This window comes from Arvicanthis niloticus, chromosome 20, assembly GCF_011762505.2.
Source record: "Arvicanthis niloticus isolate mArvNil1 chromosome 20, mArvNil1.pat.X, whole genome shotgun sequence".
Lineage (NCBI taxonomy): Eukaryota > Metazoa > Chordata > Mammalia > Rodentia > Muridae > Arvicanthis > Arvicanthis niloticus.
In genome coordinates this window covers 22,781,460-22,809,143 of record NC_047677.1, presented here as the reverse complement: position 1 = coordinate 22,809,143, position 27,684 = coordinate 22,781,460, and the positions used below count along the sequence as shown (strand labels likewise).

General features: G+C 41.8%; 1 protein-coding gene across 4 annotated transcripts; it reads right to left on the bottom strand.

Moving 5' to 3' along the window:
* Positions 1–26,398, bottom strand: LOC117724861 (uncharacterized). 4 transcript variants are annotated; one of them, XM_076917222.1, is made up of 5 exons: positions 26,281–26,398; positions 14,898–15,218; positions 4,311–4,437; positions 4,070–4,130; positions 1–2,960 (listed from the first exon to the last, which is right to left on the bottom strand). In XM_076917222.1, the coding sequence occupies exons 3-5, from the start codon at positions 4,429–4,431 to the stop codon at positions 1,823–1,825; spliced, it is 1,320 nt and encodes a 439-aa protein (XP_076773337.1). In that variant the 5' UTR covers positions 4,432–4,437; positions 14,898–15,218; positions 26,281–26,398; the 3' UTR covers positions 1–1,822. The 4 variants fall into 4 exon arrangements, with proteins under 4 accessions (XP_076773337.1, XP_034380702.1, XP_076773336.1 ...); XM_034524811.2 differs by having other exon boundaries at positions 14,533–15,218; positions 26,281–26,393; XM_076917221.1 differs by lacking the exon at positions 14,898–15,218 and having other exon boundaries at positions 26,281–26,387.
* Between the last annotated feature and the right edge of the window lie 1,286 nt (positions 26,399–27,684).

Sequence of the window (27,684 nt, the reverse complement as noted above, 5' to 3'; positions counted from 1 at the left end):
TTCAGTAAATGGATTTACCACACATACAGTAAATTTCAATGCCTAACCAAAAGGTTCAAATTACAAACTACAGTGTTGAACTCCACCATTATACTTGAATAAACATGGTAAATAATTCACTTCCTTCAAGGCTAAGAAAAAGAGATGGAACGAGATCTCTGTCTTGAAACTGAAGAAAACTATGATGGCTAACATCTTCAGCAAATTGTTTACATGCATAGAGTTTTGCCTCGTATGAGTGCTTTCCTATTTCATGACATCAAGATAATGTATAAAGACTTTAAAATATTTACAGGACTAAGGTAGTAGCTAAGTAGTTAAGACATGTTTATTCTGTGACCTGAGGTCAAGTTTTTGACAACTACCTGAAATCCTTGGTACAAGAATATACATGAGTCTAACTTTCTTGGAAAACAGCATGCACATACATGTGACAAAAAGACACACTAACAACATATAATTAAAATGTAAACAAATCACTAAAAAAACACAATTTGCACTCATGACTGTTTTTCTCCTCTAAGCCTTCATTAGTGTAGCCCAGATGATGAGGCATCTAACAGCTTATTTACAGGGTTTTTCTTCCTCATGGATTGGTTCACTTCCCAAAATGCAAGTATTTGAGGTGGAATTCAGAAAATCAACCCTTCTCAGTGGGTGGTATCATTTGGAAAGATTTAGTAAATGCTGCCCCTACTGGAAGAAACATGTCACGGGGGGGGGGGGGGGGTTGGTTTTGAGAGTTTAAATCCTCACATAACCTCCTGTTCCCCTTGGCTGCTTCATGCTTTGTTTTGAGTGTGAGCTTTGAACTTCCTGCTTTGTTGCCATGTCTCGCACTTGTTGCCATGCCTCGTTGATGGTAATCCCTTACACCTCTGGCACCATAAACCCAAATAAACTGTTTGATAAGTTGCCAAAGACATTATGTTTTATCAAAGCATCAGAAAAGGTATTAAGACAGATCCATAAAGTTTTATTATGGATAAATGGCTTAGATGGCTTATTTGGTGTAATTGATAAAGATGAATGAAATCTAAATGTGCTACCTAATAGTGTATATTCATAGAGCTTTTATCCATGAGTTTGTAGGTGCAAACAAAATAAAGATGGGCAAAAGGCTTAAAGAGATTGTGGACACTTGTCAGAATAAAACCTTCCCCCTAGAATAAATGATCTTGTGTATTAAATGAAATTGGGCCGGCTAACAATCTTACCAAATACATTATACTCCCAGATTCCCACATTGCTTACATTCAGAAAAACTCTCCAATATGTTTTTCTTGTTGTTTTTAATGTAGAGATAACTATTGTGAAAAGGCTTTCTCACACTGACTATGTTTGTAGGGTTTCTATCTGGTGAGTGTTCTTTTAGGTATACACGGCTACCGTGTGAAAAGGCTTTACCACACTTCTTATATAGGGTTTCTCTTCAATATGTGTTTTTCTATGTATTTGGAGATAACTCTGTCCTGCTAAGGCTTTATCTCATTGATTACACTGGTACAATTTCTCTAGACTATGTTTTATTTTGTGTTTCTGGAGATGACTCTGTTGTGAAAAGGCTTTATTACATAGTAATAGGGTTTTCATAGGGTTTCTCTCCAGTAAGTACACCTTCGTGTTTTCAAAGTGTATAGTAATGTGCAAAGGCTTTGCCACACTGACTACATTCATAAAGTTTCTCTCCAGAATGTGTTCTTTTATGTATTTGAAAATAATTGTGAACTGCAAAGGCTTTACTACATTTATAGGGTTTCTCTCCAGTATAAATTGTTTCATGATTCTGAAAAGTACAGAAAACTGCAAAGGCTTTACCACATTAATTACCTACATAGAGTTTCTCTCCAGTATGTGTTCTTTTATGCGTTTGGAGACTACTGGGCTCTGAAAAGGTTTTAGCACATTGATTACATTCATGCAGTTTCTTTCCAGTATGTGTTCTTTTATGTTTCTGGAGATGACCCTGTTGTGAAAAGGCTTTACCACATTCATTACATTCATAAGGTTTCTCTCCAGTATGTGTTCTTTTATGTTGTTCAAGACTAGTGTGTCGTGAAAAGGCTTTACCACATTCATTATATTCATAGGGTTTCTGTCCAGTATGTGTTCTTTTATGTTTTCGAAGACTACTTTGTTGTGAAAAGGCTTTACCACATTGCTTGCATTCATAGGGTTTCTCTCCAGTATGTGTTCTTTTATGCATTTGGAGACTACTGTGCTGTGAAAAGGCTTTGCCACATTCAGTACATTCATAAGGTATCTCCCCAGTATGTGTTCTTTTATGTTGTTGAAGAGTACTATGTTGTGAAAAGGCTTTACCACATTCATTACATTCATAGGGTTTCTCTCCAGAATGTGTTCTTTTATGCTTTTGGAGATTACTGTGTTGTGAAAAGACTTTACCACATTCATTACATTCATAGGGTTTCTCTCCAGAATGTGTTCTTTTATGGTTTTGGAGACTACTGTGTTGTGCAAAGGCTTTACCACATTCATTACATTCATAGGGTTTCTCTCCAGTATGTGTTCTTTTATGGTTTTGGAGATGACTCTGTTGTGAAAAAGCTTTACCACATTCATAACATTCATAGGGTTTCTCTCCAGTATGTGTACTTTCATGTTTCCGAAGAGTAGAGTGATGTGCAAATGCTTTACCACATTCATTGCATTCGTAGGGTTTCTCTCCAGTGTGTGTTTTTTTATGGTTTCGAAGGTAAGCTTGTTGTGTAAAGCCTTTACCACATTGATCACATTCATAGGTTTTCTCTCCAGTACGTGTTCTTTCATGGTTTTGAAGAGCACAGTAATCTGGAAAGGCTTTAGCACATTGATAACAATTATGAGGTTTCTCTCTAGTATGAATTCTTTCATGCCTTTGAAGATCACTGTGATGTGTAGAGGCTTTATCACATTGAGTATATTCATAGGGTTTCTTTCTGGCAAGACTTCCTTTATACCTGTGAAGACAATTAACATGTGTAAACACTACCACATTGATTACAGTGATGATTCTTTTTATCTATACTATTTAATTTTACAATTTTGTCTTGTTTACTGTAAAAAAAAGATCAAATCTTAAGGTTGTATCACTTCTTTGGATTCATAAGTTTCTAATTTATTATGGTTCCTTTTGTATATTGGAAGATATCTGTGTTGGTTAAAGCGTTTAGCACATGGTTCATTTTTATAACATCCTTTTCTCATGTGAGTTTTTCCACATTTCTAAAGAGAACTGGAAGAACTCAGAGCTTTGCCACACTGATTGTACTCACCATTTTGCTGTATTGTTATGTTACATTTGCAAAATAAAACAGGAGAAACAGAAGACTGTCCATATTCCTTGTACTCAAAGGGCTTTTCTGCAGTGTGAATGTATGTATATATTCGCAATGAGGTTGGATACACAATTAATTGTATACTCATATCACCTTCACAGTCTGCTCAAAGTGGGGACAACTGTATATCTTCTAATTGTTGTGAGAAAGAAAGGTACTTTCTCACGTGAGCATGTTCCAGATGCTTACGTGGCTTTTATCTAATGTGACAAATATCAATTATGGCAAGAATAAAAACTAAAAAGTTTCCACATTGCATTCATACAGTTTAACTGTTTATTCATTACAGAGATGTAATATGAAGATAACCATAACCTTCTTGAATCTCATAAATTACCCTTCTCACTGAACTTTGGTAAATCATTAAATATATATGAGTAATGTGAGATTTATTATGGAATATTTGCCTATTAGGAGATTTTAGACATATACTTATCATCTAATCTCTGTATATGTCCTTCGTAATAACTGACAGGTATCAACCTAAATTAATTGGCAGTTCTATAGAGCAGCTCCCATGGGGATATAATTAAAATGTAACAGCTGTTAAGTCATTGTTTCCTTGTGCTTTTTTCCAACTACCTGGCATTGAGGTACATGGTGTTGTGAGAATTCACTGATCATCAATACACTTAAAGCTATGATTGTTTACAACGAGTTTTCTTAAACTTCAAGGGCACACTCAAATTTCTTCAGAGGCACATTTGTATCAGCTTGAACATGAAACTTACCTTCCATGTATTCTAGAATTCTGAAGATGTTCTTCAATATTATTGTCTTCTGATTTGTAACCTAAAATATATTACCAGAAAATGTATGATATATAATTGAAAACTGATGAAAAGTTAAGTTACTATCCTCAATGAAGGTTAGAACTATGCCTGATTTATTTACCACATTGTTCCTCTTTCACAATCAAAATTAAGAAGAGCTCAACAATTTTAAAAAATGAATTAAAATTCATAGTCTTACCTATAGCAGTGAGGTTCCTGTAGGTCTCCAGCATAACATCTGTATAGAGATTCTTCTGGAAAGAATCCAGCAAAGCCCATTCTTCTGGAGTGAAGTTAATGTGGACATCATCATATGTCATTGCATCCTAAAATATCCATACATGTAATCAACAGAATGCATAATTCTGACAATATATTAAATATATACTTCTTTAACAATACATTCATATAACTCTGGTGATTTCTACACTTACTCCATGATACAGAAATTCTAATGTAATCACTAAGACATTTTAGAAGGAAATTGAAAAGGAGGTATACCCCTGTAATTTCTGGGCCCTTTACATAGGATGTAAACTTGCAGGACAAAGGCATATTAACAGCCATACAGTCAGACACAAATAGATCAATACTATACACATCAGAGAAATGAGCTGAATGATGACTAATTACAAAAAAATCTGGGTGTGTTGGCTCATGCCTTTTATTGTACCACCCAGGAGACAGAGATATGTTAATCTCATTGGAGACCAGCCTAGTCTATGTAATGAGTTTCAGGACTGCTTAAAATAAATATTAACCTGCCACCACCACCCCAAAAAACAACCACATAAACAAAAAAAGCATGCAAAAACTCTGAAGGTCTCAGTGAACTTCTTAAGATTCATGCATCCACTCCACTTCTCTATTCATCTTCTAGTAAACTGTCACCGTTTAAACCGTAGGATTAAAAAAACTTTACTAGAAGAGAATGCCTGTTGAAACAGTTAGAGATGGACAGATGAACGTATAAGCAATGTATATGTAGACCTCACAAACCACATAGGGCAAGAGCAAGGAAACAGGAATTAACAGCACAAGGTCTTATAGATGAGATGGGTTCGAGTGTCACTGAGATGGGTTCAATTGTCAGTGTGTACATGAGAGCTCACAACAATCAATAATCCCAAGTTCAGAGGTTCTAAGGCCATGTTGTGACGACGCTGAGCATCATACATGCAACATGTGATGGGCATCCCTGCATACAGGCAAGATACTCAGAATCATTAAAACCAAACATACAAAAGATAAGATAAACATACAAATGTCAAAGTCAGCTTCCTCCAAGACATGCAAGGATAGTTCAACATAAAAAACAAATCAGTCAATATATGCCACCATATAAATAAAATGAAAGAAAAAAAATCACCTGACCATCTCATTAGACACTGAAAAGGCCTTTGTCAAAATCCAATGCCTCTTCATAATAATAAAAGTGTTTAGAGACCAGGAATACAGGAGACATACATACACATCATAAAGGTAAGTTACAAAAAGCCTACAGCCAACAACAAATTAAATGGAGAAAAATTTAAAGATTTTCTACAAATATCATTTAAAAAAAAACATGGTTGTCTGTTCTGTCCATGTCTATTCAAATAGTATTGGAAATTCTAGCTGGAGCAATAAGACAACTAAATAAGATACATGAAATACAAATTACAAAGAAAGTAGTCAAGTATCATTATTTGGGGATGATATGATAGTACATATAAGCAGTACCAAAACTTCTACCAGTTGATACACACCTTCAGCAAAATGGCTGGATACAAGATTACCTCAAAAAAAATCATAGTTCTCTTACATATGAATGACAAACAGGCTGAGAAGAACATTACAGGAAACAACACTTCACAATACCTACAAATAATTTAAAAAATATCTTGGAATAAACTGACCACAAGCCAGTAAAAGACTTGTTTGACAAGAACTTTGAAGAAAATACCAAAAGACTGAAAGATGTCCCCACACTCAGCACATTGGTAGAATTAACATACTAAAATGGATATCCTACAATCTACAGATTCAACACAATTCCCATTACATTCCAGCACAATTATTTTTAGACCTTGAAAGGACAATGCTTAATTTCTTATCATATAAATAAAAAACCCAGAAGACCTGAACAATAATAGTTCTGGTGGTATCACTATCCCTGATGTCAAACTGTACTATAGAGATATAGTAATAAAAATTTTATAGTATTTGCATTAAAAATGACATGTCAATCATTGCAAGCAAATAAAAGCCTTGCACATAAATCCACATACCCATGAACATTTAATTTTTGATAAAGAATCTGGAAAGATACAATAGCGAAAAGAAAGCATCTTCAACAAATGGAACTGGTCTAATTGCATATGCATATGTGAGTACACAAGTACATCCATATTAATCACCCTGTACAAAACAAATTCAAATGGACTATAAATCTCAACATAAAAGGAGAACACTGAACCTGATGGAAGAGAGAATAAGGAATAGCCTTCAAGACATTCACACAAGAGACGACTTCCTAAACAGAAGACCAACCATGCTAGCACTAAGATCAACAATGAATGAATTGGACCTAATGATACTAAAAAGTTTCTCTAATACAAAGAACAACTTCAATAGGATAAAACTGACCAATACAGTGAGGAAAGATTTTTACCAACTCCACATATTACTGAGGCCTGTATCCAAAATATATAAAGAACTCAACAAGCTAAACATCAACAAACTTAACAATCCAAGTACAAAATAGGGTATGGGTCTAAACAGAGAACCCTCAATAGTGGAATCACAGATGGCTAACAAACATTGACAGAAATCTTCAACATCCTTAGTCTTCAGGGAAATTCAAACCAATTCCATTATGAGATCCCATCTTACAAGTGTCAGAATGCTAAGATCAACAAAATAAGTGACAGCTCATACTGGTAAGAATGTAGAACAAGGAGAAAATTAACCCATTCCTGTTGGGAGGACAAACTTTACAGCCACTATGGAAACTGATATGGTAGTATCTCAGAGAGTTGGGAATCAAGACTTCAAGACACAGCTATACCACTCTTGGGCATATACCAAAAAGATGTTCTATCTTAACACAAGGACACTTTATCAATTATAGTTATAGAATATTTATTCATAGTAGACAAAAAGTAGAAGCATTCTAGACATCCCTCAGCGAAAAGAATGTTTTAAAAATGTGGTATATTTAAATGACAGTATATTACTCAGCTGTTAGCAAAATCAGGATCATGGCACTTGCAGGCAAATGCATGCAATGAGAAAACACCATCTTGAGTGTGGTAACCTAGACTCAGAAAGACAAACATGGTAGGTACTCACTGAAAATTAGATATTAGCTATTAAGTGAAGGATAAGCACACTGCAATCCATGAAACCAGAGAGGCTAAGTAACAAGAAAGACTTGGGGAGTGGGGATGGACAAAGATTTCCTTGCAAACTGGAAACAGAATGTTTTGGGTGGAGTAGGCATGAGGAGTGCGGTGTTGTGATGACAACAGGATGAATGGATGGGGGTGGGGGGGCTGGACCCAGTGAGTTTGAGGAGCAACTACTGGAATAGCTGGGCTTTTATAGGCCAATGTGAAAACCCAGGGCAGTAGAACCTTCCTGGAACCTATGAACGTGAGCCTCAAAGTCTCGTAGTAATGGAGGATATGAAACCTGAAGAAAGTATTATCTCTAATTAGGGCAGGCTTCCCCTGGTGGGACTGAGACACCAACTCAGCCACAAAACCTTCGACCTACAACTTGTCCTGCCTGCAAGATGTGCTGGGCCAGTGGTGGCTCAGAGCTTGTGGGTTTAGCCAACCAATGCCTGACCTGACACAGTAGAGAGCAAAAATGGTACCCAGGTCTCAAAGAGTGAAGAAAGCCAAGGCTTTGGTCAGGATGTATTGTATGAGAGAATAAAAAAAAAAAAGAAAAGAAAATGAAGAACTTCAATACAGACCTTACAACTCCCACAAAATTAACTTAAAGTGACCCCTAAACTTTTATGGTTTTGACCCTCCAGTGACTGCTATTGCTTCCACACAGTAAGGTCTTGTGCTCTAGAGTCCTATCTGGAAATGGACATTGTCAGAAATGCCTGCTATGCCTCTGTAACCCCCATGTTCCCTTGTGATTTTAGGTAAACACAGACCCACTGAAGCCCACACACAAAATGACATTGAAGAAAGTTTAATGGCTATTCCTGCCACATAGACTATGGCACAAATGTAGAATCTACCCCATCCACCCACTCAAACCAGTGCGTACCTGAGAAACATCTGCAGCTTAGAAACTGTGTATCTCCCTTGGAACTGAATTTCCCTGAATCATAGAAAGTACAAAGGATTTTTTACTTTATTTTATTTACTTACTTATTTGTTCTTTGGTTTTTTGGTGTTTTTTTTGTTTTGTTTTTGTTTTTTTGTTTTTGTTTTTTTTTTGTTTGTTTGTTTTGGTTTTTTTGTGCGGGGTGGGAGGAAGGTTCTATTTGTAACCCTGGAACTATCCAAAAACACATTCTGTAGACCAGGATGTCTTTGAACTCAGAGATCTGCCTGCCTCTATCTTCTGAGTACTGGGATTAAAGGTGTGTACTATCATCCCCAAGCTTTTTAATATTTTTTATTTATGTGTATGTATGTCTCTATGGGGTATGTGTGTGTGTGTTTGTGTGTGTGTGTGAGTGTGCGTGTGTGAGTGTGTGTGTGTGAGTGTGCGTGTGTGTGGTATATACCAAAGGAGGTAAAAGGGAACCAGGTCCTGTTGTGATCCACATGACATGAATCCTGGGAAATGAACAATGATCCTCTGAAAATGCATCAACTGCTCTTAACCAATAAGCCATGGCTCCAGCCCTAGGATTCTAATCAAGTATTGTTAAAGGATAACCCTCATCACATCTCTTCTACCAATTTCTTAACAATGTGTAATGAATGTAAAATGCAACACTCAGAACTTCTAGAAACTGGACTTGCAGTTTTCAAATCTTTATTCCCATGACACCAAAATCAATGCTTGTGTCTTAGAAGGACCACAGTATCTCAGAGCTGTGGCTGCAGAGCCTGTCTTTCCCCCAAGGAATACACAGTCAGGAAAGTTGGTAGGTCAAGGACCACTGCTCAGGTTTCTATATGGACCAACAGAACCATAGTTGGGTTCACAGTTCATCCTAGTCCCAACAGCTCTGTCAGCTCAGCTGGCTTGCTCCCCCTTATCTGGGGACAGTGGTTCCCACACTCTCCATTATATGGCTGGTAGTCCTCACAGCTGATATAGCAGAACCGAAGGAGAATCCTGAAACGAGCTCACAGACTACCTTCTACTGATGCTTCTGATTGCTAGGCCTTCCCAGAGTTGCTCATTAGCCTGGGCTACCCAGCTGGGCCTCAGGACAGCAGTAGATTCCCCTGGCTGAGCAGAAGTCAAGTTACTCAGGCAGCACAGTCCTTCCTAGCTCTGCCCTTCAACCATAAGGGCAGACAGGGCCCTAGTCTGGAAAATTGTTGTTTTAGTAGAAACATTTCCAGTCTCACAAAGCACTTTCTATTCCTCTTCCAAGACAAGAGGTCCCTTTTGTGTATGGTCCTTTACACGCTCAGTGCTCAGTGGAGCCATGTCTGTGTCTCACAGCTGAGAAGTCCTACAGCCAAACGCAGATCAGATTTAAACAGTAACAGCAATTAAACCAGAGAGAGGAGATGAAATTCAATACATAAAGGAATATATTGGAGAAAGGAAAAAAATTTGGAAATGATGTAATTAGAATATCAAAAAAAAATTTTTAAGTTAAAACCAGCTTTATGGCCCTGTGTGCACCAGGGACAAGCAGTCTGTAGACGACCACACCAAGGAGTGCTCACACCTTTTCTCTCAGGCTCTCCATTGGCAGCCAGGAAAAACAACACTCCTGTCCAGACATGGCCATAGCAGTGTGTCCACATTTCTGTTTTGGTTAACTACTATAACTACAGTCATTTGATTTCTAGAACTAAATTCTGTTCGTTCTTTAGATTCTTGAGTGTCTGGTCTGTGGACCCAACAAATGGCCGTCAGGACTTTTACTGATCATCTAAAACTGATTACCCAAGTACTCACTGGTAATCCCAACGGCTGCCAAAGCAGGAAAGCTCCCACCCTCCTTCCTGCCTTCCTCTTCTGTGCTGTGACTACACCAGTTCCAAAGTTGGCTAGTGAACACAATTCTTACACACATTCATTTATAATTTCCTAATAGAAGCCAGGGAGGGCAGAGGACAATCATTCACAAATCTCTTTTTCCTTTTCCCTCACCGGCTTGGAAGGAGTTGCAGGACTGTCTTTCAAGTACTGGACAGCAGAGGAAGGATTAGGTGTTCAAAGCAATTTGTAATTACATAGTGTGAGGCAAGCCCAAGCTATAGGAGACATTGCTCTAAACAAAAATATAAATCAATAGCACTTGAGAAACACAGAATAAAATTCTTAATGACCAGGAAACATTGGAAAGTAGAAACAGGTAAGAGGACAAAAGTGATATATTTAAAGAAAATGAAATTTAAAAGGTGATACACATAATTGATTTTTTTTAAGGTAAAAGTAACTGAAAAATACTTTCAAGAAGAATAGGCCCGTCCTTTGTAGAGACAATGCCATTAGTACAGTACTGATTGACTGTAGCCTCATAGGATATGTTTGGCAATAATCCTTCTGTTTCTATTTTGTGGAATGATTTGACACGTATTAGTATTCATTCTTCTTTCTAGGTCTGGTAGAATTCTGTGCTAAAACCATTTGGTCCTGGGCCTTTTGGTTTTGGCGGAAGACTTTGAATGAGTGCTTTGATTTCCTTAGGTTTATGAATCTACTTAAATTGTTTACTCATCGTGACTTAGCTTTGATAAGTGGTATCTAGGAAGAAAAGCATTCATTCCATTTAGATTTTCCAATTTTGTACAGTATAGGTTTTTGAAGTAGGAACTAATAAGTCTTTGTATTTCCTCGGTGTGTGTTGTTGTGTCCCCCTTTTCATTTCTGATTTTTGTAGTTTGGATAGTGTCTCTCTGACTTTTAATTAGTTTGACTAAAGGTTTGTCTACCTTGTTGATTTTTCTCAAACAACCAACTCTTAGTTTCATTGATTCTTTGTATTTTTCTGTTTCTAATTTTTTAATTCAATCTTCAGTTTAATTATTTCCTGCCCTCTATGCATATTGGGTGTATTTTTTCTTTCTTTTGTTTTCTAGAACTTTCAGGTATGTTGTTAAGTTGCTAGTATGGAATCTCTCCAAATTCTTTATGAAGATACATAGTCTTCATAAAGTGCTACAAACTTTCCTCTTAGCTGGGCTTTCAGTGTGTCCCTTACATTTGGGTATGTGCTGCCTTATTGTCAGTGAATTCCAGATAGTCTTTAATTTCTTTCTTTATTTCTTCCTTAGCCCAGTGATCAATGAATAGACAGGTTTTCTGTTTCCATTAAGTATGTAGGCTTTCTGTTGTTTCTGTTGTTGTTGAAGTCTAGCTTTATTCCATGGTGGTCTGAAAAGATGCAGGGGATTATTTCAATTTCTTGTATCTAGTGAACCTGGCTTTGTGGTCAAGTATATGGTTAATTGTTCTCTTCCCTGTGGTCAGAGGAATGTTAATCAGCCTCGCCCTTCTTCTTCTGAATGTTAATCCAGCAAGTGTCCTCTGACTCAGGAATAATGTACTCCTCCTTGAATGCAGAATGCATCCCAGGGCAGTGAATTTGGAGACCTGAAAATCTCACATTTAGTTCTTACAAAAACACACTTCCAAAGTTGCCCTCTAACTTCTACATACATCCTGTGGCACACAGTTGCCCACATACACATACATTCACATACATAATAAAGTGAAATTGCAGAAGGAACAAAACTATACAATCCTAGATTCACATTTAGTTCTTACAGAACATTCTTTTGTGTTTAGATAAAAGGCTCTATAGATATCTATTAGGTGCATTTGATTCCTAGTCTCAGTTAGTATCATTATTTCTCTATTTAGTTTCTTTCTGGAGGACCTGTCCATTGGTGAGAGGGGGATGTTGAACTCCCCTACTATAAAATATATATATATATATATATATATATATATATATATATATATATATATATATATATATTGGTTTTTCAAGGCAGGGTTTCTCTGTATAGCCTTTGGCTGTCCTGGAACTCACTTGGTAGACCAGGCTGGCTTCGAACTCAGAAATCCACCTGCCTCTGCCTCCCAAGTGCTGGGATTAAAGGTGTGCGCCACCACCTCCCAGTGAACTCCCCTACTATTAAAGCACATAGTTCTCTCTCTCTCTTTCCTCTCTCTCTCTCTCTCTCTCTCTCTCTCTCTCTCTCTCTCTCTGTGTGTGTGTGTGTGAGAGAGAGAGAGAGAGAGAGAGAGAGAGAGAGAGAGAGAGAGAGACTTGCTGGGTGTACGTTCCCTTGATTTTGCTGGGGTGAAGTTAATTTTTTTTCTGTGTTTTCTTAGGTTTTCTTAACCTCCTTTGTTGCAGTTTTACTTGAAGTATCCTTGTAAGACCCTCACTCAAGTCTCAGGATAGCGCTGCCACCCAATAACACGCAAGAGAGGAATATTGATGCAAGCAGCAAGAGGCTTCTATCAGGACCAGTGCACTGAGGCTGAGACTCATAACCCATGCAGGGGTAGAGGAGTTTGACCCTGAGCAGGAGAACAGGGTATATTAAGGTAAAAACCACAAACCAGGGGGAACACTGGGGGGGGGGGGTGATTCAAAGGGAAAGCACAGCTCTTTGTTCAGTTTGCATAACAGGATTCAAGAAATGGTCACAACAGTCACAGGGGGAACATCCTGTACATGTTTTTCTCTAGAACTTAATCACATGTAACCATCTGTTCTGTGGTGAGCCAAGTTCCTGAAATCCAGGGTTCATAGGCCAGCTGACCTAGCTAGTTGGCTCCACTCAGTCTGCTAGGGGTTCTAAAATTTTTTCCATGCCTTTCATTCCCCACTTTTTCTAGTGCATAGTTCTAATCTTAGAACTAAATTTCAGTATCATCATAATCTGCATTTTCCTGACATTGCAAAGCTCTATATTGTTGGCGAAGCATCAAAATCTGAACAGCACTTACTCTTTCTCTAACAAAGGAGACTAACTTATTTAGCACACAGGGTCCTATTGTCAAAAGCAAAAGCAAAAGCAAAATCAAGAGCGGTCCCATAAGGGAAGATATCAAAGTGGTCATCCATGGAGACCTCCTAAACCAACTCGCGAACCATCCCTGTTGTGCTCCTCTATCTTTTTGTCTTTTATCTAGTCTTTCTCTAAGTTTGTTCGTGGAGTCTCTGATCACTCCTGAATGGTCTACATAAAAGCAACATTCTTCTTTAAGAGTAGCACACGAACCACCATCTTTTAAAAACAGCAGATCTAATCTTCTTCTATTTTGTAAGACCACTTCTGAAAGGGAGGTTAATGATTTTTCAAGCTTGGATATGGATTGCTCTAGAGCTCTCAAATCTTCATCTATAGCTGATCTTAATGCATGGAAATACTGGGGAGCTTGTACTAGGGCAGCTGTTCCTGTCCCAACACCAGCCGCCACCCGTAAGCCTAGGATCACTGCCAGAGTCAAAGAGACGGGTTCTCTCCGAAACCATCTGGGGCGCACATCAAATTCATCTTCGAAGGTGCTGGCAGAATGATAAAAGACTCTAGGGACTAACTGTACAAGTACACAATAATCTTTGGTGTCATTAAAGACTGATGTTGAGACACAAGGTGTCAGTCCTGAGCTACAAGCCCACCACTTATCTAAACCAGGAAATAAGTATCTGTTATCAGAGGTCTTAGGACTCTTAAGAGTTTCATTACATAAATGTTTGTAGGCAATTAGTGGATTTCCCAGACAGATCCCTCTGCCTGAGACATCAGTGAGTTTCAGTCTATGTCTAGTCCCCCAGCCACAAGCATCATGACTAGTAGTATTATTGAAGACCCCAGATACTGCAACACCTTCATAGTAAGGGGGCCCTGAAGCAAGGCAGAGCCAGCAAGACTCCGTCATGTTAGGGTTAGACCCATTTAATACAGTGAATGCTCCTTGGATCAGATTTAACAGTCTTTGTCCCGTTGAAGGAGGGGACAAGGAAGTAGACTTGAGAAGACATGGGTCTCTTTAGGAGGTGGAACGGGGGCCGGGGGACCTTGTTCAGACAACACTTTGTTGGGGCCTAATGATTGAGCTGGAGGGCTCTCTATTTTTAGGCGAACAAGAAGGCGAGATCCTGCCCCACCTCCATATTTATAGAAGACTATGCCCTAAGTCATACCATTATGCCACTGAGAATAGTCTATAGCTTTTCCCTTTTCAGTAAATTGCATCTTTATATAGTCTAGGTCAGTCAGGGAACACTGCTTATCTTTGTATAACTCCATTACCACATGTCTGCCTGGCCCTGGGTTGACAAAAGAGAGAGACAATCCATCTTCAGCAGATGATGTAGTCCACTTCCAGTCTCCATCGTTTGAGGTGACACAGCTCCAACTTCTGCAAAAAAATTCTTGGGGTCCCCCACAGTGTGGGCCCTTTTTGGACCCAGGGCAACTGTAAAACCCATAGCTACGTATTAGGTTGGGGGGAAAACTTCTAGCCATGGGGTTGATCTGACGGAGACAGAAGTGTAAGGCAGGCCACCATGTTTCCAGAGGGGCAACCTGTTGTGTGTTGTTTATAACGGTGTCAGTAGTTGGGTCCACAATTTGCCAGGTAAGCTGTTGAGGGGCATGGGGATTGGTGTTCTTACTCAGAGCAGCGCCTATGATGCAGACGCAGCTTAAGAGGGTCCACAGTCTTTTCCAGTTCCCATTCATCTTTGGAGGGTTCAGGAGCTTGTTTCATGTGGGAGGGGTGGATCCAGGCAGAGATGCCTTCAACCTTCACTGCCGTGGGGATGGTCAGTAGCACCAAGTAAGGCCTTTTCTAGCATGGTTCCAGGTTTCCGGCCTGGTGGCGGCAGACAAAAACTGCATCTCCTACTTGGAACCAGTGCGGCACTTCAGGATCTCCAGGCTTACAGGCCTCTTTAAAGCTGTTCCCAAGCGTAGCACGTGACCACTTCGAGAGCCTTTAAGTGGGCAACAAAGATTTGGAAAGAACAGCGTCAGGATTATGTATCCCTCAGTAAGTGGTGGTGGCCCCCCACATAAAATCATAAGGTGTAAGCTTAAAACATCCTGAGGTGTTCCGAACTCGGAACAAAGCAAAAGGAAGGAGGGCTGTCCAATCATTCCCGCTCCAAAAGCTAATTTAGTCAAGATCTCCTTAATGGTTCTATTCATCCTCTCTACCTGTCCTGAACTTTGGCGTCTATAAGCACAATGTAATTTCCAATCAATCCCCATTTGAGTGGCCAGTCCCTGGCTTACCTGGGCAACAAAAGCAGGTCCATTGTCAGACCCAATTACCTTAAATAGGTATTCCAAACCCTGGGAATATTTCTTCTAGGATCTTCTTAGCCACCACATTGGCGGTTTCAGTTGTCGTGGGGAAGGCTTCTACCCATCCTGAAAAAGTATCTATAAAAACTAACAGATATTAGCTACCATAGTTGGATGGCTTAATCACTGTAAAGTCTACTTCACAGTAAGCCCCAGATCAGTCTCCTCAAAGCCTTCTCCCTGTAGGACACTTTGAATAATTAGCATTAGTCATGGCATAGGTACACAGTCCATGACCACCGCCTCGACCAAGTCAGATAGTCCCAACACATAAAACTCTGAAGCCTTCACCAAAGTCTTTAGATGCTTAGCTCCTAGATGGGTCAGGTGGTGTAAGTTTGTCACATACTTTCAGGCTTCCACTTGGGGAAGGACTAGCTTGCCATCTTTGGATCCTACTACCCCATAGAGGGTTTCTGATTGAAATCCTAGCTTCTCCATCACCTTGTAGTCATCTGGTGTATATCTAAACCTGGTATCCCATGTCTTGAAGTAGTCTTTGGAACCCTCAGTTATCAAAATCATTGCTCTCTGGGCCGCCTTCTTTGCAGTCAAGTCTGCCATCTGATTCCCTTCTGCCACAGCATTTTGGGCTTTCTGATGACCAGGGCAATGGATGATGGCCACCTTTCGTGGCAGATGAATGGCCTCAAGTAAGCTCAAGATTTCTTCTTTATTTTGGATGGCCTTTCCTACAGATGTCAAAAGCCCCCTCTGTCTATAAATTGCTCCATGTATATGAGCAATGGCGAACGCATTCCTGCTGTCTGTGTAGATATTGATAGGCTTCCCTTCTGCCAGTCTCAGGGCTTGTGTCAATGTGATAAGTTCTGCTTTCTGAGCAGATGTTCCTTCTGGTAGACTGCTGGACCAAATTACCTGCTTTCCATCTACTACAGTTGCACCATCATTTGCTTACCTTCTACCACGAAGCTGCTGCCATCAGTATACCAGTTAGGGCTTCCTGGCCAAGGCTGGTCTGTCAGGTCATTCCGGACACCAATTTCTTCTGCCAGGACATCAATGCAACGATGGACAAGAGAGGAGTCCTCGGCCACAGGCAACAGTGTAGCAGGGTTTAAGACAGCCGGGAGCGGGAGGGAGGGAGATTACTCTCTCAGTCAATAGCAAGCTCTGATAATGAGTCATGCAACCATTGGTCATCCATTGATCAGTGGGTTGTCGGATGATACTTTCAAGGGCATGAGGCGCCACTACAGTCACTTGTCGTCCTAGGAATAATTTGTCAGCATCTTTGACCAGCACAGCCACAGCAGCAATAGCCTTTAGGCAGGTAGGCCACCCACTGGCAACTGGGTGTAATTTCTTAGATAGGTAGACCACTGGCCTTTTCCAAGGTCCTAAGGTTTGAGTGAGGACCCCTCTGGCGACCCCCACCCTCTCATCCATATACAGAGTGAAAGGCTTTGTTAGGTCTGGCAAAGCTAATGCTGGGGCTTTTAGCAGGGCCTTTTTAATCTTTTCAAAGGCTTTCTGATGGTCTGGAGTCCATGTAAACATTCCTCCTTCTTTTGTCAGGGGATACAGCGAGGCTGCCATCACAGCAAACCCTAAAATTTAAAGCCTGAAAAAGCCAGTAATGCCTAGAAATCCCCTCACCTGTAGCAGGGTGGTTGGGACAAAGATCTGGGTTACAGTCTTCTTCCTGGCCTCCCTCAGTCATTGTTTCCCATCTCACAGCGTGTATCCCAGATAAGTAATTTCAGTCTTACACAACTGGGCTTTCTTAGCAGAAGCCCAGTATCCCAACTCACCCAGTTTCGTGTGTAGCTTCCTGGTTCCTTGTAGGCACTCTAGCTCTGTGAATGCCACCAGGAATAGGTTGTCTACATACTGCAACAAGGTCACCTAAGGATTCTCAGCTCTGAAGGAAGCTAGTTCCCGATGGATAGCTTCATCAAAAAGGGTGGGTGAGTGTTTAAATCCCTGAGGCAACCTCGTCCAACTCAATTGACCCAATAATGCAGTATCGGATCTCTCCATTTGAAGGCAAAAATGGGTTGACTGTTGGAGTGTAACCTTAGGCAGAAGAAGGCATCCTTCAGATCTAAGACAGTATACCAATTTCTTTCTGATGGGAGCAAACTGAGAAGGTTGTAGGGATTAGGCACAGTTGGGTGAATATCCTGGACCCTGTTGTTGAATTCTCTCAAGTCCTGTACTGGGCTATAACCATTGGTGCCAGGCTTTTTTACTGGCAGTAAAGGAGTGTTCCAGGATGACTGGCAGGTCAGGACGCCCTGTTGCAATAGTCTCTGGATGTGAGGCCTAATCCCTTCTCTGGCCTCGAGGCTCATTGTTCTGTCGCACCCCAATAGGAGAGGCACTGGTCTTCAGTCCCACCACTATGGGAGGGACTCTTTCCACCATCCCCAAACCTCCAGTCTCAGCCCAGGCTTTTAGAAACTCTGTCAGCCATTAATGAGATCTGGGGCTCCCTGCTGCCTCTGAGGCTCATGGAGCCAGTACTCTTCTTCTAGTTTCAAGGCCAGTATCATGGATGTGGGAGTCCCCCACGTTACATCTGGTCCCTCCTGATTTGTAAACTTGACCTGAGCCTTCAGTTTTGTCAATAAATCTCTTCCTAGTAAAGGCATGGGACATTCAGGAATGACTAGAAAGGAATGAGTTACTTGGCCTTTTCTAAGGTCTACAATCTGTGATGTTGTCCAAGGATACTCTTTCTGACCCGTTGCCCCTATAACCATGGTCTCTTATTTTTCAACTTCCCCAATGGCTGCTTTAATACAGAGTGTTCTGCTCCCGTATCAACCAAGGAGTCCATAGGGGTCCGCTCCACGTTTAGGGTTACACTAGGCTCGGGGAGGGGTCCAAGCCCCATCCCATCTAATCATCATCTTCAAGGGCCAGAACCTTAGGGGTCCTTCCCTTCTTCTTGGGGCATTCTTGAGCCCAGTGTCCTTTTTCTTTACAGTAGACACACTGATCCTTCTCTAATAGGTGCCACTGCGGTTCTCCTCCTCTGCTCGGTTGTGATCCTGTTTCCCAGGTTCCCTGTCTGTCTAAATCCTGTCTTCTCTCTGTCCCTTTCTCCTACTACTGTGGCCAAAATCCTAGTCAAGTTTCTTTCTTGCCTGCGATCTCGTTTGTCCTCCCTGCCTTCTCTCTCTTTTTCCTCTTTCTTGTTTCTCTTCCTCAGTCTCCCTTTTATGATACACTTCCTCTGCCTATGTTGGGCCTTGGACGAGGTAACTCCATTTAACCTGTTACCTTCAGTCACGTAGGGCACAGGTAGAGGGCGTGACTAACAAGTCTCCACCTCCAGAGATTTAAATATTAATGAATTATCAAAAGGCCAGGGGCGTAGCTAATTAAGTTATTCCCTCCCCTTTCTCCCTTCCCTATAAGATTGGTCTCCCCTGGGGGGGGGGGGGAGCGCGTACCACTTGCGTCCATTCACCATGCCATAAACAATAAAAGCTTTGAAAAACCGGACTTTACATCGCATGGTCTCTCCGCCAGATTCCCAGCCTTTGGAACCCTAGAGCCTTGCCGATACAGCTGCCAGCCCGCTCACCGACAGCCGCGTGAATGTGGGACCTTCCGGGTGGGATGGGAAGCCCGCCCCAGCGCCGGACTCCCTCCCCCTGCCCGCGAGATTCTTCCCCACATGCCTCTTTAACCAAATCCTGCAAAGTATAATCTTGTAATCCCTCTACTCATTGTAATTTCTTCCTGATATCAGGTGCTGACTGCCCTATAAAGGCCATAGCCACCGCTGCTCGCTGACCTTCAGAGGTTGGGTCAAAAGGTGTATAGCGACTATAGGCTTCCATTAACCATTCAAGGAACACGGATGTAGGCTCATTGGGCCCTTGTAACACCTCTTTTACCTTGGCCAAATTGGTGGGGCATCTGGCTACCCCTTGTAGACCCGCCACTAGAGCCCAGCGGTAGACTGTCAGCCTCTCCCTACCTCCAGCCGTGCTAAAGTCCCAATCTGGTCGATTGAGAGGGAATCCAGTGCCTATTTCATTGGGGAGTTTGGATGACTGCCTGTTTGGTCCAGGGACATTTTTCTGAGCCTCCAACAGAATCCTTTCCCTTTCTTCTGTAGTGAAAAGGACCTGTAAAAGTTGCTGACAATCACCCCAAGTGAGCTGATGGGAAAACATTAAAGATTCCACCAAGCCCATCAAACTAGCGGGGTTGTTAGAAAAATAAGGATGGTTAGTTTTCCAGTTATATAGATCAGCAGAGGAAAATGGCCAGTACTGTAGTGGCTGGAGAGCTGGTGGGGCCACCGAGGGGCCCAAAGATACGCAGTGGCAGAGCCACTGTTGAGTCCGGTCCTTCCGGACTCTGTCCTCTCCAGCTCCATGTACCCACAGCTGGCCCCTCCCCCTCGGCTCCCCATGGTGCCAGGGCTGGTTCAGGCTAGGGGGTTACAGGGTAGGGAGGTGGCAGAGGGCTCGGCCATTTGGGGGTCCCTCGATCTCGGGATAGAAGTTGGGAGGAGCCAAGGGCTGTCTTTCAGGTGATGTTTTTGGTTTCAGTTTGTGTTTCAATTCTCGGAAGGCCGGGGCTCAGGACCCTGGCTTTTTTCCTCAGACCCATGGCTTTACCCATGGTGGAAGATCCTGGATCAGGTCTTGCCACACGGTGATATAGGGCTGCTAATCGGGATAGGACCCTGGTCCTTCCTGAAAGACAATAGCTTTAACTCCAAAAATTATCTTTAGGTCAAAGGTAGCTTCTGGTGGCCATCCCACATCAAATGTTGGCCACTCAGATGGACAAAAAGTTTCCCACCGTCCTTTCCTGACCTCAACTGACAAATTATGGGCTCTAGTTCTTACTTCAGTCCAATGATCCAGAGTCAAACTTAAGGGAGTCGTCACAGTCTGTCCCATTGTCAAGAGCAACACAAAACACAGGCACAGAACACACTAAAAGAAACTAATACTCCTCAATCTCAAATGCCAACACCACCTCAGAGAGACAGATGGCTGGGAAGTCTCTTGCATCCTCACTCCAAGAGGACCTCCGTTTCCTCCCTGGCCTCCAGATGGAAATCACTCAGGCGTCCCTGGGGTCCCTGTCACCCTGGGGCTATAGCCGGTGATCCACCAGTACGTCTGCCAATTGTTCCGTTCGTTCCCTCTCGAAACAAGAACGGCTGTAAAACTGAAAAGTACGTCTTCAGAAATTTACCCAAGATCAAAGACAGACAGACAGACAAATTGCAGACAAAATACAGATAAATCCCCTACCTCCAAGTGGGTTCTTGGAGATTAGGGTGGTCTGAAATCCCAGACCAGCCCCCAATGAAAGACCATTGAGAGGGAGACCCTCACTCAAGTCTTGGGATAGCGCAGCCACCCAATAACTCATAAAAGACCAATATTGATACAAGCAGCAAGAGGTTTCTTTCGGGACCAGCGCGCTGAGGCCGAGACTCGTAACCCACGTAGGGGCAGAGGAGTTCGACTCCAAGCAGGAGGAGAACAGGGTATAGAAAGGAAAAAAATCACAAACCAGGGGAAACATTGGGGAGAATCAAGCGGAAAGCAAAGCTCTTTGTTCAGTTTGCATAACAGGGATCAACAAACGTTCACAACACTCACAGGGGAAACATCCTGTACATGTTTTTCTTTAGAACTTTATCACATGTAACCATCTATACTGTGGTCAGCCAAGTTCCTAGATCCCAGGGTTCATGGGCCAGCTGACCTAGCTAGTTGGCTACACTCAGTCTGCTGGGGGTTGTAAAATTTTTCCATGCCTTTCATCCTGTGTAGCAATTAATTTTTAGAAAAGATATTGTTTAAATTTGACAAAGCTGCACACTCTCTCCATGTCTATTCCATATAGTACTTAAAGTCTGGCTAGAACAATAAGAATACTAAAAGAGATCAAAGACATACAAATTGAAAAGAAAGAAGTCACAATATCTCTAGTTTCAGAAGATATGGTTCCGGCCCCAAAATCTTACCAAGAGACATCTACATGTGATAACCACCATCAGTAAAGAGGCTGGATACAAAACAAACTCAAAAACTCAGTAACCATCTTTATACAAATGATCAAGAAGCTAAAAAAGATATTAGGGAAATAATACATTTCATAATAGCCACAAGTAACATGAAATAACTTGCTGTAACTCTAACACAGCAAGACTTCAGGACCAGAACTTCATGTCTTTGAAGAAAACAACTGAAGAACATCTCAGAAGATGGAAAATTTTCCCACACTCTTGGACTGGTAGGATTAACATTGCACAAATGGGTATCACACCAAAAGCAATCTACAGATCAATGCAATTCCCATCAAAATAGCAAGATAATTCTTTACAGACCTTGAAAGAACAATGCTGAATTCCAAATTTAAAAAAACACCCAGGATAGCAATCCTCTATGATAAAAGAACTTCTGGAGATATCACCATATCTGTTCTCAATCTGTATTACAGAACAATAGTAATAAAATCCACATGGTACTGTCATTAAAACAAACAAGGTGACCACAGCTAAGACGCCTAGTGAGTGGGGATAAGGAACATGAAATGGTCAACTCCTATAACCAGGCAAGAGTTCCAACAGAGGGATGGGTATACCAAGCTACACAAAAACCACTGACCCACATTTTTTCTTGCCTAAAGAAGTGCAGAAATAAAGAGGGAACAGAAAGTGAGGGAATAGACAATAAATGACTGGCCCAACTTGAGTCCCATGCCATGAGAGAACCCACACTTGACACTTTTAATATTATTCCGCTATACTTGCAGAAGAAAGGCTAGCGTGACAATCATCTGAGTGGCTTTACCTACCAGATGAAGGAAATACATGTGGAGACGCAAAGCCAAACATTAGGTAGAACTTAGGGAAATATTGTGGAAGACAGGGAAGAAGGAAAGAGCCAGACAGGTCAAGAACACCACATGAAAAGCTACAGAATCTACTAACCTGGGCATAGAGACTGATCCACTACCCAGAGAGCATGATGGGATAGAAATAGTCCCCCTACACAGGTGTAAGAGATATACAGCTTGGACTGCTAACAGCAGTAGCAGGGGCTGTGTCTGACTCTGTTGCCTGCCTTTAGATCTCTTTCCCCTAAATGGACCACCTTCTCTAGCCTCAATGGAAAATGTGTCCAATCCTACTACAACTTGATATGCCAAAGTGGGCTGATATCCATGGGCGGTTTCCCCTGCTCTGAGGAGTAAGAGAGAGGTGCATAAAAAAAGGAAAGGTGAGAGGGAGGGACTGGAAGGAGAGAAGGGAGGGGAAGCTCTGATGGGGAAGTAAAATCATTAATGAAAAATTAAATATGAATTAAATAATAAATAGATAAACAAACAAAGCAATATCCCTGGGCCTTTGTGGATTAAGAAGCAGGGGCAAAGAACCTGGAATGTCTGAGGCATTTCCCTCTGCAGATTTCATTGTTTTGGTGGATAATTGCTTGTTTAATTCGAGAAATTAAAAAACACTAAGCTGAGCTGGGCGGTGGTGTCACATGCCTTTAATTCCAGCACTTGGGATGAGGCAGGCCTGGTCTACAGAGTGAATTCCAGGACAGCCAGGGCTCTACAGAGAAACCTTGTCTCAAAAAAAAAACAAAATTAATTAATTATTTATTAATTTAATTTAATTTAATTTAATAAAAAACAAAACCACTAAGCTGTAGGGATGTGTCTGATGCTAAGATCCTGTTCCCCAATTGGTTCTTCATCCATCAATAAAGATGCTAGCGGCCACTGAGCGAGCGAGGTGGAATAGGCAGGACTTCTATGTTCCCACAGCAAGTGAGCAAATGCAAGAAGGGGAGAAAGAGTTTTCACCATGCTTTTGAGGAGGAAAACCCAACCAGCTATGGGAGACCTCCGGCAGATCTCCATCGGGAGTGTTGAGCTGGGAATGAAGGTAACTGAGCAAGCAAAGTTGAGGACAGATTTAGGGAGGTGAGCTAAGAGTACTGGGGAGGGCACGCTTGCCTCCAGAGATTAATGATGCCCAGAAATTGAGTCAATAAGGAAAGTTGGAATTGAGCAATGTGTGTGTCTGTGTTTTTCACCCACAGATTCAATATTCTCCAGGTGGGGGCTGGTAGCACACAGGTTCCCAGAGTTAAGGCAGGATAGCAAAGTCAACACTAAGCAATTCTGTTAGAAGAAGTGGATATTGAAGTGGGTCAAGTCCAAGAACTTCTCTGAGTTTGAGGTTTCTTATATATAAAATGAGGCATTAAATGATCTCCCAGGGCCCTCTCAAAGGTCTAATATTCCTTAATTCTTTCTATTGTATTTCATAAATCACAGCCTATGTAGACAGAAAGATCATCAGCAAGTGTGGGGAACTGCTCTAATTTTCTTTTTTTTTTTTTTTTCGGTTTTTTTTTTTCAAAACAAGGTTTCTCTGTGTAGTCCTGGCTATCCTGGAACTCACTCTGTAGTCCAGGCTGGCCTCGAACTCAGAAATCCGCCTGCCTCTGCCTCCCAAGTGCTGGGATTAAAGGCGTACACCACCAACGCCCAGCTCTAATTTTCTTTTTAAGACCAAATAAAGTTATGGACTTGAGGGTGGGGCAGGGAGAACCAACAATTGTCCTTGCCCCTGTACACAATATTAGCTGCTGGAGTCTATAACCTAACACACACAGCTACAGTGAGTGGCCTGTATCTCAAACCTCTGAGCTGACTTAATTATTTCAACCAGTATTGCATATATCTGCATAGAATAGTTCCCTAATTAAAAATTCAATATTCATTGGCTCAAGCTAATCTCCCCAAATGCTACACCCACCAATATGGCCTGTCTTCATTCACATGGCATGAATCAAAACATGTCGAGAAATTACAAAACCACCCTCCCACTTCAATCAGGTCCTTCTTCATAATGGTGGCCTCTGCAGCTGACTGCTTTAAACTTCAGTCTGTGATCTAGCTATTGCCTTCCCCATTTCCCCTGCACTGTACACAATAAACTATTCCTCCTATTCTGGTCTGAAAGGAGAGGCCATGCTCCATACACAAATCCCTTTCCTATTGCTTAACTGTTTCTTGTGGTCTAAGTGACTCAAATTGGTCATTTTAAAACTCTATGATGGCACAACCCCTTAATTTAAGAGTTTTAGAATTTTAATTCTACTCAAGTGGACAGCAAGATAAGTACTCTGTGGACATATAGACTAGTCTATATCTAGGGTCAAGCCTACCTGAAACAAGGTAAGAGACAGACCCTCAGAAACATTTTCCCCGGGAGGTACAGCTGTTCCATAATTAATATGTCTGCCCAGAGAGAAATAACCTGATGAACCTATGATATTAATGAAGAAAAAGTCTTGAAGAATAGCATGGATCCAGCACTGGCTAGTGCTCAAAGAGCAGACAGCCTAGAACAGATTTTCCATCCTGTATATGGTTCAGACCCCAGGTTACACTTTGAACAATTCAAACAGGGACAGGAGACTCCAAGTCTAACCACTTGGGCAGAAGGGAGATTTACACAACAAAGTATTCCTAGGACTAATTCTTAAATACACCAGTGTCCTGGAACAGCAGGTCATTCTTCAGTGACAGGATCCAGAGATGAATGTGCCAGACTATGAGAAAGATTGTAAAAGTATAAGGGAGACAAGATAAAAGCTGGGGTGGGGGTTGTAGAGAGCATGTTAATAAGAAATTAGAAGAGGACTGAGGTGGATGTTCACTTGAGCAGCAGCTAGCTCCTGTCAGCTCTCCAGCTCAGGTCAGTGTTGTGTGTAGCAGATAAGATTGAAGTAATGATGTGACTGCTTCTTATAACTAATACAAGCAGAGGCTCACAGCAGGCAAGCAGAGTCCCTGATACAGCTACAGTGAGGACTACCCTGCTGCCTGGCTCTCTGACAAAAGGACAACTGGTTGCATCTATATAAGAGGATCCAGAGGAAGGAGCCACCGCCTAAGAAGAAAACGGGACTTTTATGGCACACCGGGTCTTAATGTTGGTTATGAGGCTACCTGCTCCTTTAAGCAGCTTCTTACACTCCTGTCATTTAATATGGGCATTGGACTAGCGGCTGTTTCAAATCAGGGTTGTCTCTGACCTTATGGTTGGAGCCAAAGTGTCTACACAATGCTGCTGAACAAACATGTGTATGAAACACCTAATCTCTTACAGCCCTCATAGGCACACACATCTTTGGGGTGTTTCAGAGGCAGCCCACCCTTAGCTAAACTCTACGTGACCTATTATCTCCTAAGCATTGGTAAATCCTTTCCGTTACCAATTGTACCCTTCTACATCTCAGCATAATAGCGGAGTGCTACCTAAAATGTAAGATTCCATTTACAACATTCACCAAATAACTCCAAATGGATCTTACTCCTACATGTTAAATCCGAAGAACAGAAATTCTACAGATGCTAGATAAACTAAAACGGCAGCCTGCCGTCCTCTGGTGCACCACAAGCATGGTCATGTTGACTACAAAGATGTTTCTACACACAGCTCATGTTCCCAAAGCTCTGCACAGATGCATCCCACAGAGCAAAGTTATTCAGAGGCTACCACTCGGGCACAGGGAATTACAAGGACCGGAAAGGATTTGATACAAATCCACATCTGGCCACTAGTTCCCATCCCGTCCCAAGGATCGCCTACCACAAGGGATCCCGAGACCCAGCAGCCCACTCCTCCACAGACCGCCGCCCCTCGCTCACCATATCGTGCCTTCCAAGCTCGCGCGCACCCCTCACAGCTCCCCGCACATGCAAACACTCGCATTTTCCCAGCTTCAGAACGGAGCCTGGAGCCTGGCGCCCGGAAAAGCCCGCCTCCCCTATGACTGACGCTCCGGCTGCAGGTTCTCATTGGGTAATGAAGCCTGAGTGACAAGAGTCCCTCCTTTGTAGTTGGAGGTTAAGGAAAAGCACAGAACAGTATTTCCTGGCGCTAGGTTCCACCCCAGGGCAAGATGTTCCCCAGACCCGCAGGTATTTCCACTTCAGTAGTTCTTGCCCTTGGCTTGCAGTAGCTTCACTTCTGTCTTAACTTGCTTCGTAGGCACTTTCCCTTTTTCCTCCTGGACACAAGTTTACACACACAGCACATTACAAGATGTGGAGTGGAGTGTTTCTCCTGTCCCAAAGGTGGAAGGGTGGCCACGATATTAATAATTAAGGAGAGATTTTAGAAAACAAACGTTTGTTCCGTGGGCTCACCGTGAGGTCAGGTGAACTGCAGCTACGTTTTGCCTGGTAGGCAAGGGTACATTGGACAATCCTGAGAGACAACCTGGAACCAGATCACAAACACAGTGAAATGTGGTTCTCCCACAAGAAGCCTGGATGGTGGATCCATTCCTTAGGCGTTTTCTTCCTGAAATGCAGGTCTATCTCTTGACAAATTAACACTAAGGATAAGTGTAGTCTCCACAGTAACTTGAATAATTAGAAAGAAATGGTTGGAGGAAGAAGGCTGTTTATGAAAACTATTCTTAGCATTTTTCTGAGTTAAGGTGACACAACACAGCTGGATTAGTCAAGGTTCTCTAGATAAACAGAACTGAAAAAAAATGAGTTTCTCTTTCCATCTATGTAAAAAGGCGGTTTATTAGAATGGCTCACAGACTGTGGTCCAGCTAGTTCAAGTGCTGTCTACCAATTAAAATGTGAAGAATCCAGTAGTTCAGTCCATGAGGCTGGGTGTCTAAGCTGGGCTTCACTGTACGACACAGTTTCAAAGAAGTAGGCTCTAATGCCAGTAAAGGAATGAACTTGCTAGAGAGATAGGGGAGGGGAGAGGAGGGGAGAGGAGAGGAGAGGAGAGGAGAGGAAACACTTCTTTTTTCAATGTTCTCTATTGATGTGGGTTGCCACCACAAGGTGTGGCCCAGATTAAAGGTGGATCTTATCACCTCAAAAGATCCAGAAGGGTCCTCCCACCTTACAAGTTTTAATTAAGAGAAATCTCACCCAGGTATATTCAACTCTTTGGGTTTTAGTTAATTTGTAGTGTTTGTCTACCAAGAATAATCATCATAACAGACAAGACAGAAGAGCTTAGAGATATTTCTTACCAGCAGCAAGTACGGGAATCATTTAAAAAAACAAAAACCAGGAAGC